At 46.3% G+C, this 14,852-nt stretch overlaps 1 protein-coding gene across 1 annotated transcript; it reads right to left on the reverse strand.

Moving 5' to 3' along the window:
- Positions 1 to 3,215: 3,215 nt before the first annotated feature.
- Positions 3,216 to 13,852, reverse strand: LOC144136678 (acetylcholinesterase-like). Its single transcript, XM_077669200.1, has 3 exons — positions 13,155 to 13,852; positions 10,510 to 11,982; positions 3,216 to 5,603 (listed from the first exon to the last, which is right to left on the reverse strand). Exons 2-3 carry the CDS (start codon positions 11,946 to 11,948, stop codon positions 5,462 to 5,464), a joined length of 1,581 nt encoding a protein of 526 aa, XP_077525326.1. The 5' UTR covers positions 11,949 to 11,982; positions 13,155 to 13,852; the 3' UTR covers positions 3,216 to 5,461.
- Positions 13,853 to 14,852: the final 1,000 nt, after the last annotated feature.

Genomic DNA, 14,852 nt, shown 5'->3' on the forward strand with positions numbered 1-14,852 from the left:
TGATCGGCGGTATAGCGGATTAACGATTAACAAAATCCTTCGACCGTCAAGTTGACGCGCAGTGTGCCCTCAACACTTGCTTTGAAGCCATAAGGGTTGTACAGTCAGCACAAAAAGTTCACGGGATTAGGGTGCGCGGGAAATGATTTCCGTGCAGTCACGCGTACGCATTCTCGTCCCGCTGGATTTAACGCACACTGTTCCGAAATTCTTGATATTATCTACAGATGGCGGAATATTACAGGCGGACTTACGTATTTTCGCTTGCCACCTACGTTATTCAGCCGTCGCTTTCGTTTCCATGAAAAGCCTCGTCTGTAATATTACTGAGAAATGGCGGGACTGTTCAAAAACGCGGATATATCACGTTAACGCGGCATGGTAGAAATAGACAGGTCCCGCCCTCTAGTGTGCGTGCAGAAAACTAAGCCCAGCCGTAAAGCAGGCGGGATTTTTGGTTTGTTCAGACTACCACCTTCCGACAGTCTAAATGCGTGGACAATCTTATATCCGCAGTTTAACTTGAGAAATACTTACATTAAAAGAAATAGACTTCTTGAAGCAAATCGACCGTCATTTTTTTTTTTGCTTTCGTTATTTGCTCTTTCTAGGTGCTAATCTACAACACAACAGACAAACCATGCGAGACATGGTTCGTGACGCAAGTTGGGAAGTGGCACCTCCATCGTTTCTTTGGCTGCTGCCTGAAGACACAAGTGCAACAATTTTCTTAACGCTTAAATGATTTCCATAGTTCTTTTGCTACCTCTTCTGCAGCTGCACTGGGTTTGCGGAGCACTTGCCAGCACAGCCAGCAGCACTGACGTTCAAGATCGGATGCAACTTTTATCTTTGGTCATATCGCTCTTTTTTCACACGACAAAACCAACATTTGAATGCATCGTTTACTTCAGCGCAGTGTACCATCAGCAAATAATGAGGCGCGAACAAAACAATTTAATTACGGATAGCAAAGCAAGGTCATATGACCTTTCAGCGTCATCACAGTCTGCCCATCAGATTGTGAGCTTAATGACCATCGTAGCACGTGGCAATTAAATTACTGGCGAGAGGTTGGTCGGGGAGAGCAACCATGGTCGCACAAGCACCACCGCTGGCAGCTTCTGGCATCACAGGGCAGTGACGCATCGCTTAACCGCTGCATCACGGCGCCAGGAGTGTTGTGAGGACTCCCAGGGATCTATGAATATAAAGTCGAGAATGACCAATTCTGCATATATATGCTTTAACCCATTAAAGCCATCGCGTCATACCCTTAAGGCGGCGCTTAAGCATCCCCTCCAACTTTTTGACATGTGCATTTGATTAGATTTGGTTTCTGGGGGTTTAGCGTCCCAAAGCGACTCAGGCTATGAGGGACGCCGTAGTGAAGGGTTCCGGAAATTTCGAACACCTCACTGACACGGGCCTCGAGAATTGCGCTCCATCGAAATTCGACCGCCGCGGCCAGGGACATGTGCATTTGCACCTTAGATAATGATGTCTGACGTGAGGAGGCCTATAAACCGTATACAAAATAGATCATATACTCGTCAGATGACTAAAAGGACCTAATAAATAATGCCGCGAATCTTTGCAGTGTTTATTCATCCTTCAAAGCTGTCGGCACGCCGCTTTATCGCTTTCTTTGCGATGCAAGACGCAGCCAGATTTATCTCGATTGATCGCAGCCAGGCAGAGCTGATTCTACATTGTTCCGGATGTTCTAGTAACTTTGCAGGCTTTATCTCGAAAGTTCGCTATCAGCTTTAAATTGAGCACGGCCGACAGCGGCGGGCATTCTGTTCGACGACCGCCGAGCACGCTTGTTGCTACGCCGCCGCTGAGTGATTCAGTCCATTGTGGGCGCAAGTCAGCCCAAATAAAATGTTTTGTTTAGACACCATTTTCGCAGCCTTTCTGCTGTCCGGACTGCAGTCACCACTTTGTGACAATATAGCCCAAAGAACGATTTTTTTTTCATTTAAACGTCAGAATCAAGGCCAAAGGCACGACGTAGCTGTGCGATAGTGGCGGTACCTACTAGGGATCTTTAGCACACCGTGTACCGTGTTACTGTTACCGTTACCGAGTTAGCGGGAGCCCGCCCACCGACAGCGCCCACGAGTTGGTTGGTCCTGACGAGGCAGCTTGCGCGCAGGGTGGATGAATGAATGGATAGATGGATAAGGCTGAACCCTTTTAATCGGACGGTGCTTCAAGGCACGTAGCCCAGACTTGGGAAATTTTACTCGTGTCTTGATTTCTGCCACCAATCAGATAACCTTCGCTTGGATACTTCTATCCCCTTAAAATCTACTTTTCCTTTACTGTCCTAAAGCCCCAGTGCTTTGAATAAATCAGCCCCGCTGCTTTCCACTGCAGGGTGAAGCCCTCTACAGAAAAGTATGAAGTGTTCAGCCGTTTCCTCCTCCTCTCTACAAGCATCGCACAACGTGTCTATCTCGTGGTACCTGACTCTATATGTCTTAGTCCGCAAAACACCCGTCCTGGCCTCAAACAACAAAGAGCTTCCCCTACAATTATCATGGATATTTTATTTGGCAATTTCCTGCTTAAAGATCCTGTATGTTCCCAGTGCCGATTTCGTCAGCATCCCAGTTTTCCAGAGAGCGCTCTGTTTATTTTACCTTTTTCTTAACCAATGATTGCGGATTTGCCCCTCTACTGGTGTCCATATATTTGCTTGTAAATTTTCTAGTTCGCTCTCTTCATTTCGTGTCAACATTCCTTATGTACAGGTATATGAAAGCTTTCCTAGCCCACCGCTTTTCCGTTATTTTTCTCAAATGCTATCTTACTGCTAGCTTCTATGCTTTCGAACGACGCCCATCCCATATCACTCTGTACCCCCTGATTTGGTGTATTGCCATGTGCTCCCAAGGCTAGCCTCCCCACGCCGTGCTGTTTGACTTCTGACCTTGCTTGTGCATCTGGTCTCATACACAGGACCGCATTGCCGATAGTCAGGCTAGGAACCATCACCCCTTTACAGATCCCTCTTACCACTTCATACCTATCGTAATTCCACAGTGCCCTATTTTTCATGACAGCTGCATTCCTACTAGCTTTATTCATTACATATTTTTCATGCTCTGTCAGATACTCAGCGCCGTTATTTATCCACACCCTAAGATACTTGTACTCATCCACTACTTCTAGCATGAACTCCGGTATTCTATGCTCGCCGCCCTCTTCATTAAATATCATGACTGCAGATTTTTCCTTACTATACTTGAAACCTAATCTATCTCACTCTGTACCACAATGCCGGGTACCGGGTGCCATCTAGCGACCTCAAGCGATCTGCGCATGCGCATTGACGGCGCGCGGGCTCCCGGTAACGGTAGCACGGTACACGTTGTGCTAAAGGTGTCTGCTAACAAGAGCGCAAATGCTATGCTTGCGATAACACAACGTGGAACAAGTTGGTGGGCCCCGGACGCCTTTATTGCCATGCAGCCGGTACAGATGCAGCGATGGCAGCGCCACTTACCGGCGGGTGGCATGCCACATTGAAACTGGCTGTAATAATAGATTCAAAACGCTGACTTGCCTTTGGCGCTGTGGAGTATTTGATTCGAGCCGGATTTTGGGAGTGGAGGACAGTGCTTCGAGTCCGGTTTCTTTCGTGTAATTGTTTAATAAATTTTTACTCGTCACTGTTCTTGAGTGCGTCATTCTCTTTTAGGTCGCACGCCAGAATACTTAGTGGCTTGTAACGTCGGTTAGGAAGCTTACCGGCGAATGTTTTCTGCGGTCCTTTCGTTATGAATTGGTCTCACTGCTGGCCAATTAACTTTAGGTTTAAAGCGCAAATTTACCGGCTGCGTATACAATTTTACATACTCTTGGGTTTGTTATAGCTTTTAGGTGAACCCCTGTGACACTATTGATTCCCTGGGGTCCATAAACAGGGTTACAATCCTTGTGGTTGTGCAGGCTGCAGATGGCGAATACGCGCCCCGGATTCACTGCTTTTCCGCCAAGAAACGTGGTGCATCCAACTTGAGGCTTGCTTGTTTGGGGTAAACACGGAGAAGAGAGTAAAGACCGTGCTCCAGAAGTGTACGAATTTCGCTAGACCGACATCCGCGGCCCAGAAATGGCAGCACAGGAATTTTATCGCTGGCTGACCGTTCAGCTTTTATCAAGCGTAGCAGCCGTGTTAACGCAGATGTAGGTACAGTCGTCGCAATTTGAAGGTCGTCACTTCAGGCTTATGCATACTCATATTACAATGCTGTAAAATATTATTTTCACAAAAAAGTGGAACGAAGTACTTGGGGGTTAGCTAGCCACTTTGTTCCCGTTCTGTTTAGCATCCCTGCCTTCCATTTTCCGCTATATATCTCTCTCTCTTTGTACCTTGCAACGCCACATTTATTAGAGAATAACTGGTCATCACAACTCTAGATGTTTATTCTTCTGCTGCGAGTGAAATGACAGTGATAAACTTCAAATCGAGCAGGCTGTGCGTAGTGCACACTGCAACGAGCATGCCATGCGTTTGCAGCACTCTTGTTCGCACTCGAACTACGTGCAAGTCAGTCCCGCAAGTTGGCACAGAGTAACCCCCGTACTGTGCTCAAAATTACGCAGTGGTATGAGGTCTCCCGGATGTCAGATTGCCGGCCGGCAAAGTTGGTGCTAAACATCAGATACTAAGGAAAAACACCTGCACTCCATTTCGGTAGTCGTGCGGGTTTTTTTGTGCTTTTTATTTGGCGGTCCTGCGTGGGAAAGATAAAGAGACAGTCATCATTTTTTAATTATCCAGTAGTTTCAGCGCTCCTGTTTTCTGGAGAATGGCAAAGCATACTGCACATGCGTTCCTTGGACTGCTTACGCACTCTCAACGACACTGCTTATTTGGCAGCTTGTAACCCAACCGCATCCTAACATACCAACCTTTGAGGTACAATTACAGGACTCTAGATGGTTTAGATTAATCTGAAGCTAAATTCTGATACGTTATTTTTTGGTCTCATTGATCTGCGTCTAGGGAGAACTCATGATCAGCTGCAATGCATGCGCTACTTTTTTTGTTCGGCATGGAGTCGTTGCATGTCACTCTACTGTTATTACGTTGCAATTGAACACCTGCTTAAAATCTACGAAATTAATATGTATTAAAAGTCGCTCACAATTCTAGCTATTCACTTGTCCGAAGGCCGAGTGCACCTCAAGTCACAGCCTAGCAATATTTAACATCCTTGTGTTGTCTCCAGGCTCTAGCTGGGGTTTTTAACCTCCAAGACCACAGCGTCGACGTGCGCATGAGTGCTGATTGTATGAATGTGAAAGAAAATGTAATTAAGTCGCCTCAAAAAATAAAACAATAGTTGCACATGTAAGCTGTGGCTTCGGTTGCATGAAATATTGTAATGACGCTCGCTTTGACGAAGGTCTTCTAGAAGACGGTTCGGAGTCGTAAACTTCACGAAGGCTTCCTCAACACGTCGCATGCCATCGCAGAAAAATTTTTGGCCCAGCTATAGTTCCCTGGCTGAAGCCACAGGAAGTCAGGGCGCTCGGATGAGAACGCGGGCCATTCCTTGCCGTCAGGGAGCACTGGTTTCCTGGGAAAAATAAAGAACAGCGAGGCTTACATCCATGGCTTGTGTCTTGAAACGGCTGTGGTCGAAAGCATTTTTCCGACTGTCTCTTCTCTGTGCTTTTACTGTGATAACTTTATGAATCGGGCACCACATCTGCAACAGATGCTACTGCAGAGCCCCTCTTCTATAACAAAACAATTTTTCTGTGTTGCTTCTACTTTCATGACAAATTATCTTCATTGCCCTATTGTTGGAAAAATGTTATACAATACCCCCGCCTTCCTTCTTGTGATTGCACGTGTTTCGTGCTACTTTTGCGGTCCACCATGAATAGCATGCTAGTTCGACAAGTGATGTTATAGCAATCCATGACAAAGATTCTAGTGTTTTAACAGGTGTTCTTTTCTGTTCTGGAAGAGCTCTGTTTTTCAAAGTACATACCCAGCAGCGCACACGTACGTGAAAAATGGAAGTCTCTAATCTAATTACTGATTCTAATATTCATCATTTCTCCTACTTGCTTCACCATGTCATCAGCCTCGTTAAAATGCTAACGCACTTTCACATTCCGTTAAGCGAATTTGCTTACCTCTGCCAAATCAAAATAAACGAACTTGAAAATTAGTGTCCACTTTTCTTGATGATTCAGTAATATGAGATACGATTGGAGCCACATGCACACAACTCTCTGAGCTTGTACTGCGACTGGTCTGTGGTCTTTCTGTGATGAAAAGTTGATTTCAAAAAAAGACGCTCAAAATTTGACGGTCACCGTTTACAAAAATTTTTTTAGACAGTCTATAGACTGTCGATAGACTTTTGTCTATAAAGTCAATAGATATTCTAAAGCCAAATTTTACAAACTAGCCTATAGACCATACAAATTGTATACACAGTCTATAGACAATCTATACATTTATGGCAATGCTCTTTTTGTAGACTTTTTTCCCTTGGCAGTCTATATGCTATGAATAGACAGAAGAAATATCTAAAAGAAGGCAATAGGGTCTATAAAAAGCCTATATAGGCCCAGTATATACCATTTTTATAAGAGTTAACAGCGCTTTGACTTGTTTAGCACTTCTTCCTCAGCCGGCAATCACCTATCCGCCTTAGTTTTCTTATTTGTATCTAAAGAAGAAGACGGGCATACGCGCGAGCCGCATGGTCACCGACTGGTTCATTAAGCCGGAGGACATCATCATCAGCACGCTCCTGGCTGGACTGGCTCATCTCGGACTGCTGTTGGCCCTGCTCCCGTTCTGAAGCGTCTCCAAATAAACCGCACCTTACAGGTAGAATGATTGACCTAGAGAGGCGATGAGCCTGCACCAGCATGAGTTTCTCTGGAATAACAATAATTTCAGGCAGGTGAATAGCTTTCATTTACAGCCTTTCAGCAGCGATCAGGGTGACATGTTAATGCAATTTCCTCTCGATCAATAGTCCTGCCACTTGCGCTGCAGCAAAAGTGATTCATGTGCATAATTACGCGAACCCGACCACGGCGGCTGCGTTTTTATGGAGGAAAAACGCTAGTTTTTATGGAGGAAAAACGCTAAGGCGCCCGTGTGCTGTGCGATGTCAGTGCACGTTAAAGATCCCCAGGTGGTCGAAGTTATTCCGGAGCCCTCCACTAAGGCACCTCTTCTCTCCTTTCTTCTTTCACTCCCTCCTTTATCCCTTCCCTTACGGCACGGTTCAGGTGTCCAACGATATATGAGACAGATACTGTGCCATTTCCTTTCCCCAAAAACCAATTAAAAAATAATTACGCGGACAATAAAGAATGACTGAACAAATGCGCCGTATAATCTACCGACCATAGTGCGCGCGAGAAGGTCGAACAAAAGCCGTCCCGACTAAGGGCACCTCAAGGTCTCACTATTGATTATACCTTTCAAGTGCGTCCTATGGTGGGTTTAGTGCGTCCTATGGTGGGAAAGAACGACACAAAAGAAGAGCACAGCAAACCCGTTGAAGTACCGTACGTTCATCGCCTTTCACACGGGATTAAGAAAGTTGCCAGCAGGTATGGACTCCCTGTCATGTTTTCGGCTCCCAAAAAACTTTCAACGTTATGCCCTGCGATTGCAGCTAGGGTGGAGCAGAGTGCAAAGAAAAGAAAAGGAGGATGCGCTGTCAAACATTTATCACCATACGTCGCTTGCAAATTGGGCACAGTGTACAAATTCCCTTTGTCGTGCGGAAAGGTGTATATAGGCCAGAGTAGTCGATGTTTGAATGTGCGGCTGATGGAGCATGCTGGAGCTTTGGAAAGAGGTGACACTTCAAATAGTATGGTTATCCATTGTCGTGAGTGCAGCAAGCGCAAGAAGAAATGTTCTCCCATTTTTTCCAAAACGTGTGTTCTTTTTCGTCACCGAGATCGTGTAACGCGGGAGATTGTTGAAGCCTATCATATCGCGGAAACGGGGCATACATGTGCCAGTGACCCTTCAGTTGGATTGTCTGAAGGAGAGATAAGTTATTTGAAAGAGCGATTGAAATACGTGTGTTAATCTCTTCCTGTACATCGGTCGGCAAGTGGCGTGTGATTACTTTTGGTTGTTTTGGTTTTTGTTGTATATATAGAAGCCTCTGAATAAAATTTCTTGTTGTTGCGAGTAGCGCTGTGTCCCCTCTGTGTCGTCGTTTGATAGCGCCAGGTTTTTTCTTAATGATAGCAGAGCACATAACATGTCGAAGCCGCGGTGGCTCAATTATGGACCTCGGCTGCAGACCCGAAAGACGCGGGTTCGATCCCGGCCACTGCGGTAGAATTTCCATGGAGGTGAAATTCCAGAGGTCCACGTACTGTGCGATGTCAGTGCACGTTAAAGAACCCCAGGTGGTCGAAATTTCCGGATCCCTTCACTACGGCGTCCCTCATAGCCTGAGTCGCTTTGGGACGTTAAACCACCAGAAACCAAACCATAACATGTCGACCTTGAATATATAGGCTCCTATGCCAGGACAAGAGGAAGAAGCCGCGTCGCAAAGCAATATTTATTCGCTTAGATGCGCCAGGTGTTTTGTTAACAGCAACAAGGCCGTACAACAGAAGGGATGCTGTTTTGTCTCATTCTACACGCACACTGAATGGTCAGCTGTCCTTATTGCCCAACCTGCATGCGTGCGAAGTACAACGACGCTCTGTCAACTAAGCCCGTTTTTCCTTGAATCCACACTTTTCTCGAGAAGAGGACGGTAACAATCATTTAGTGTGGATCTGTATCTTTCTGTGTCCTTGCGCGAGATGAAGCTTTTTTTTCTAGGCATCGCTCTCAATTCGTGCATGACAAGTTTTCCGTCTTCGGCATTTCCATCTGGTGTCACCCTGCGAGAGCCTCATTGAAGGCTAACTCAGTGAAAGCATATCAGACAGAACCTTGAGCGCGTCTGCAGTCGTTTTCATCGCCATCATCATCAGTCTCATCCGCTCCATTACGTCAGAGGCCTGCCTCATAAACCTCTAAAGAGCCCTCGCCCGGGCCGGCTTTAATATTCTGGTAGTTCTATCGCATCTGCGGTGCTCATGCCCAGGCCTTTACTGGTGTGATCCTTAGTTTTCACAGATAGACTTCCAGCAGCCTTCCTAAAGCTATCGGGTCCCTTAATTTACTTGCCTACACGGTCATTAAATTGGTAAGGTTGCCCTACACCACATTTACTCTAAGGTTATCTTCCTCCGGTTAAGGCCGAATATCTGTTCTTCAGCTAGACCCTGAGCTGTTCAATGTTTTCTTTACTGACAACTTGCGGACGCTGTTCCTTCTGACTAATTCTTCCTGCCTGATTTTCACATTCAGGCTGGTTATAGGGCTCACAACACAATAGCAGCTACTCCTCGTCTTGTCTGATCCGCCTCTTCTTTCAGCACCATGTCCGGATGTGAGCAAATTGTGTATACTATTTCACTTTTGGACTCTACATTTAGACGTTGCCATGACCACTTCCTTTTCTTATGTCTGCGTAAGAAGACAGTCGTGAGGTGCCGAGCAAAGGCATAAAAGGCACGCTTTGTAGATGGCGTGAACATTAAACGCAGCCCCGGTGCGGATGTGCGACGGCACACACTCCATACTTTTTGAGCGGAAAAATTTTGAGCGGAAGCAGTTCTTAAAGGGACGCTGATTACGAACTGAAGTTGGGCTGTATCGATAGACTACCAGGTTCTAATTTTACAGACGCTACTTTCACTGAAAATGAGTTTTTATTAGCTAGTGAACGAAAGAAAATGAAACGTAGGAGTGGCCGTCACTCGCTGTTTTCACTGGGATGAAATTAAGACCGATTGAATGCAGATCCCAGAGGCTAAAGTACTACACCATTCACTTCGTAACGGTGATCACGGTATTCTTTACTGTCTTAACGTCATAAGATTGCATCGAGTGATGGGGGGGGGGGGGGGGGTTACATTTTTAAATCCAGTTTTCTAGCAATAAATACGTCTTTTGGTGGAGAGTAAACGTCCACGTAGCCCAAAATACACAAAAAAGACAGTATTGCCGTAATTACCATTATACAGACCGCACCTGATGTATACTATGCAGGCTCAGTTTTTGCTAGAAAGAAAAAACTTTTCGCCAGAATATCCGCACCCGGCATTTATCCCGCTGGAGCAACTTGTGCAACCAGTGCATAAAAAATGTATGCACAAGCATAGCACACAGATAGAAAGAACCGTAATCTGAGATGTGTTCAGAATTTCATGCGATATTCGGCAAACAGAAAAAAAATACTGTACAGTGCACACCTATAGCTAGTCCACAAAACAAGCAATTTCGGCTTTTAAACATTCGCAGTAGTCCACAGACAGTGCGCCGGGAACTGCGGCAATTTTCAAGAGAAAAAAAATTCCACGAAGTTGTGCTCACTGTAGCTTTAAGGCCGGTACGAAAGTAGAGAGAAGGTGCTTACGTACCCATTTCGGGCGAACTCTGCCAGGTTCTTCATGACGTACGCGCTGAACTCTCTGTCTTCGTCGGTGTAATTAGTCTGCTCCGAGAAAGGAACGCCAAACACGAACGGCAACTCCTCCATGTGCGTAGTGCCAAACCATTCCGGCTGTCGTGATTTCTTAGACCGGTGAGCGAACACCATGGCGTACACTTTTGTGCCCTTAGTCGAGTACGTCTCAGCAAACCTTCTGGTCGGGCAGTAGAATAAATAGTTCCCCAAGAACTCTGCCGCCCTTTCTCTTTGCGCGATCATGTCATCGAGAGGAGCGCCCTTCAAGTAGTTCATTGCGAGGGGAATGACACTGTCCCTTAACAAAACCCGCAAAACGCCTTCTACTAAAGCTCTTAGTTCCTCTTTTTCAAAAGAGCTCAAGTCGTCTTGAAGAACTTTGTCGCTGGGCTGAAAGAGGAAACCGAATGGTCCCTCTTTGGCCGTAACGCTGACCATTGCTTCAACTTCGTTGAAATATCCTTGCTCGCTGGCATATGACGGAAGGCAGGGTATGAACTCCGTCTCGAACGTTGGCCGAAACTTCACGGCTTTCACGGTGCAAAGTTTTTCCGCTGGTTGATTCCGAAGGCAGCCGAGCACCTGTAGGGGATCGACTGCCAGGTCCTTAGAAGCACAGCCGACGGCTGTCGAGATGATGTTGGTTTTGGCTATGGTATCGGACGCCGAATCCACACATGAGTCGCTGCTCATTGTGCCGCTCATTAGGAAAACGCGACGAAAAAGACCCCGACTATGTGGTGACAGAATATGACCATGGGCCATCATGCCACCGGAGCTCTCACCGAATATGGTGACCCTATCGGGATCTCCGCCGAAGAACCGTATGTTTCTTTGGACCCATTGTAAGGCGAGCAGTTGGTCCCACATGGCCAAGTTACCCGGCGCCGCAGTATGGTTTGCGTACAAATAGCCCATAGTGGAGAGACGGTAGTTGCAGGAAACAACTACGACGTCGTTAAGTGCTGCCAGTGCTGAACCGTCGTATCTAGCCTCGTACGCCGACCCGGCTGTGAAGGCTCCGCCATGCAGCCAGACCAGGACGGGAAGTTCCGACCTTTCCGAAGCCAATGGCGTCCACACGTTCAGGTAGAGGCAGTCCTCTGACAGACCTGTCGGTACGTCGAAGAGTCGTGGAAACAGGGTCTGCATGCATGAGTCCTTAGCTCTGGTAGCATCGTACACTTCATCCCACGTTGATGGCGGCTGAGGTTTTTGGAACCGCAGCTCTCCTACGGGTGGCTTCGCGTAAGGAATCCCCAAAAATACCTGCACGTCTTTCTCAACTGTCCTGTGGGACTTGCCGCGCAGGCAACCCTCAGTCGTAGTGACGATGATGCTGCTTGCGGCGTACGAAAACATCAGCGCAAACACCACCACAGACTGCATCATGGCACCAAGGCTTCGGCTGTGGTCACAGCGCTTCCTGCGACAAAATATTTTTTGCTAATAAAAACGAAAAATTAAAATTGTTCAGTACAGTGAACTAGCATTTTCAGTTCGCATTTGTTTGCCTGTAGTGTGTCGCCGTTTCGCGAGGGAACGATTGTGTTCTTGCTTTGAGGTTGTGCTAACAGTTGAGACTAATGCAGTTAGCACTGGAACCTTTTCAGAAGTGTTTCTTATCGGTGCCTTTTCTAAAGGTGCAGCGATGTTGCCTAGCTGCATATCTGCCGCTTCTTCAATATTTATCGAGACAAGGCTACCCCCTGCTTTAACTAGATGGAACCTAGTGTGATCACAACCTTCTCAACACCATCTGACCTGTGCCAATACAAGCGCCTTTTCTTTGGCATATGCTCAGCAGCCGAAGTATTCCAGTGGGTTATCTTACATGTCATAATCAGATATACTTGGCACTCTCAATACATGCGGCGGCATCCTTGTCTACGCACGGTGCAACAAGACGAGAACATTAGCGGACACTGCGCGCCACACTTGAACGGCTCGCGAACGGTGGCCCAACAATGAACCGTGCGAAATCCTCCTTTTATTATACCAAGGTGCAATTCTTCGAAAAGCCCACAAGAAACACCTGCACGAAGATTAGGCATCTGGAAAACAGGACTTAAGCCTAACATGCTTTGACTTGAGATGAATTATTAAAATGTCCTTTCTTCCTAAGTTTTGCTCGCTTGAGTAATTTTGAATCATAGGTCACTGTTCCAATAGCAGATTAAATTGTGTTCGAACACGTACTCCGTAGCCCCTTTGGGGTAAAAATCTTCATAAGACAGCTAGCACTTAGCAGTTACTGTCTTTAAGCACGCATTACAAGGGGCCTTAGTACAGCTGTAATTATTCTTCAGCCGCCGCGTAAACTAAGGGCAAGGAGAACGTCTCGCGTCGTCCACAGCGGAGTCGTCGATCATGGTCGTCCTCTCCGCTAAGCTTCATAGCTATCCACAACACCTCGAACAAATGGCCTGATTGTATTTCAAAGCTGGTGTTTCCAAAGACTTCGCCTTATTAGGGTGCATGTAAACAATGCAGCTGAACTTAAATGTACGGCCACTGCGCTCAAAGCCCGGCAAGGAAAATGTCATTCTGGTCCGTCGTAAACACAGTATTCTGCATAACTCGCACCTTTTTACTTACGTTTGCAGAAGACTTGCTTGCACTTGTGACGTTACTGCGCCGCGCTTTTTTTCGGGCGTGTGCGCCCAGAGTCGGCTCTCATGCTTTTCACGATGCAAGATTCATATAATGGCTGTGGTGTAGCGCTAACTGATCGCTGTTCCACAGAACAGATGGCAGTAGAGTACAAAACAACTGTGAAAAAGGGATGCTGAGGGTACATGATGTCACAGAACGAACGTAGTGGGCAAGTTTCAAAGAAAAAAGTTAAGCACATGCGAGGCGAGCTATACAAAGCACTATGGCCGGTGCAGCCAACAAACCTCACAGAGCCATCAAACCGGAGCACCTTTTTGCTCATTTGCTGTTTTTATGCTCATTCGAGTTTTAGTGATCGTCCTTGTGAGTTTTCACAACCGAAACGAGAGTCCTTCATAGAGAGCAGCTGGTCTGCAGGAAGCTGGTGAGATTTCTTTTCATTATTTTGTACTCCCTAGCACCAGAGGAGAAAGAGTCACGAGAACAGCTGCAGTCTGAATATAGCTAGGAAGGTAGGTGTACAGGAATTTTATTTCCAAGAGTAACGCTGATTCCATCGTACCTTTCGGAACAAAGCGGTGTTTTTGTGCTTTTGAGGATGCATTTCCATTGCTGAAAGGACAGCCATCGCTGTAAGAAAGACTGAACTTTCTTGTAGCCTAGCTGTTGACCAATGTGGTGAACTTGTTGAAAGATGTTAAATATAGTGCGTCTTCATTATCCAGTAATTTATTTGCGCCGAATGCTCCGTATAAAAGGCGTGCAATTTTAAAGCACATGATTTAGGTAATGTATTTAATTAAACGAATAATGCTTGTGATTGGTGCTTCGAGTGTGCTCAGAACGACTTCGAGTAACAGTTATTCAGCGAAATATTAATGAGCGTGCTCACTACTTAGGCTTTAGAGAAACGCGTTTTCACAAAAGCCGATAACCGTGTCCATAGTGGCCGCTGCGGTGGCTGGGTAGCTGGTTATGGCATTCGCCTGCTGACCAGAAAGACGCGGGTTCGAGCCAGACGGCAGCGATCGAATTTCGATGGAGGTGAAATTCTAGAGGCCCGTGTACTGTGCGATGTCAGTGCACGTTAGAGAACCCCAGGTGACCGAAATTTCCGCAGCCCTTCACTACGACGTCCCTATAGCCTGAGTCGCTTTGGGACGCTAAATCCCCATAAAACCATTCGCAAAAAAAGGACAAATGAGCCTTTAAAGAATTTTTTTTAAAGCTATTGGTGTACTATAGGAACGCTGGCCGACTTTGAGACGGCTGCTATCCGCTCAGGTGCAAAGCGCGGGTTGGTGAATAAATGACCCCCCCTGCCCCACTAGACCCCCGGAATCCCCTGTACAAACGCCACGACAGAGATTGCTGCAATAACCCTGAGTTCTGCGTGTTCCACCTACAATTCCTCGCAATTCCTCGAAATTTGAGCTATACTTCGCAGCATGGTCGCCTAGTTTTATTTGCTGCTGCACATAACGACCAAATTTCATTAATTGTGGAAACTGCGAGGCTATGTTACCGTAGTCATGTGCAGTCTGATTATTGTGCTAAGGTCCTCTTTGTTACGCAGTATGGTGACAGAGAACTGAGCGTAACAAAGGTGAGTTAATAGAGGCTTTCAAATTTCTTATCCGTATCGGATGCTGGTAGAAGGTCACATATATATTTTGCTGG

This window comes from Amblyomma americanum, chromosome 6 (assembly GCF_052857255.1).
Source record: "Amblyomma americanum isolate KBUSLIRL-KWMA chromosome 6, ASM5285725v1, whole genome shotgun sequence".
NCBI lineage: Eukaryota > Metazoa > Arthropoda > Arachnida > Ixodida > Ixodidae > Amblyomma > Amblyomma americanum.

Excerpts from the sequence above, each read along its gene's own strand:
- LOC144136678 (XM_077669200.1), bottom strand. The coding sequence starts at position 11,948 with ATGATGCAGTCTGTGGTGGTGTTTGCGCTGATGTTTTCGTACGCCGCA. Across the intron at positions 5,604-10,509 it reads GCAGAGTTCGCCCGAAATGG|GAAACCAGTGCTCCCTGACG; the intron begins GTACGTAAGCAC and ends TATTTTTCCCAG.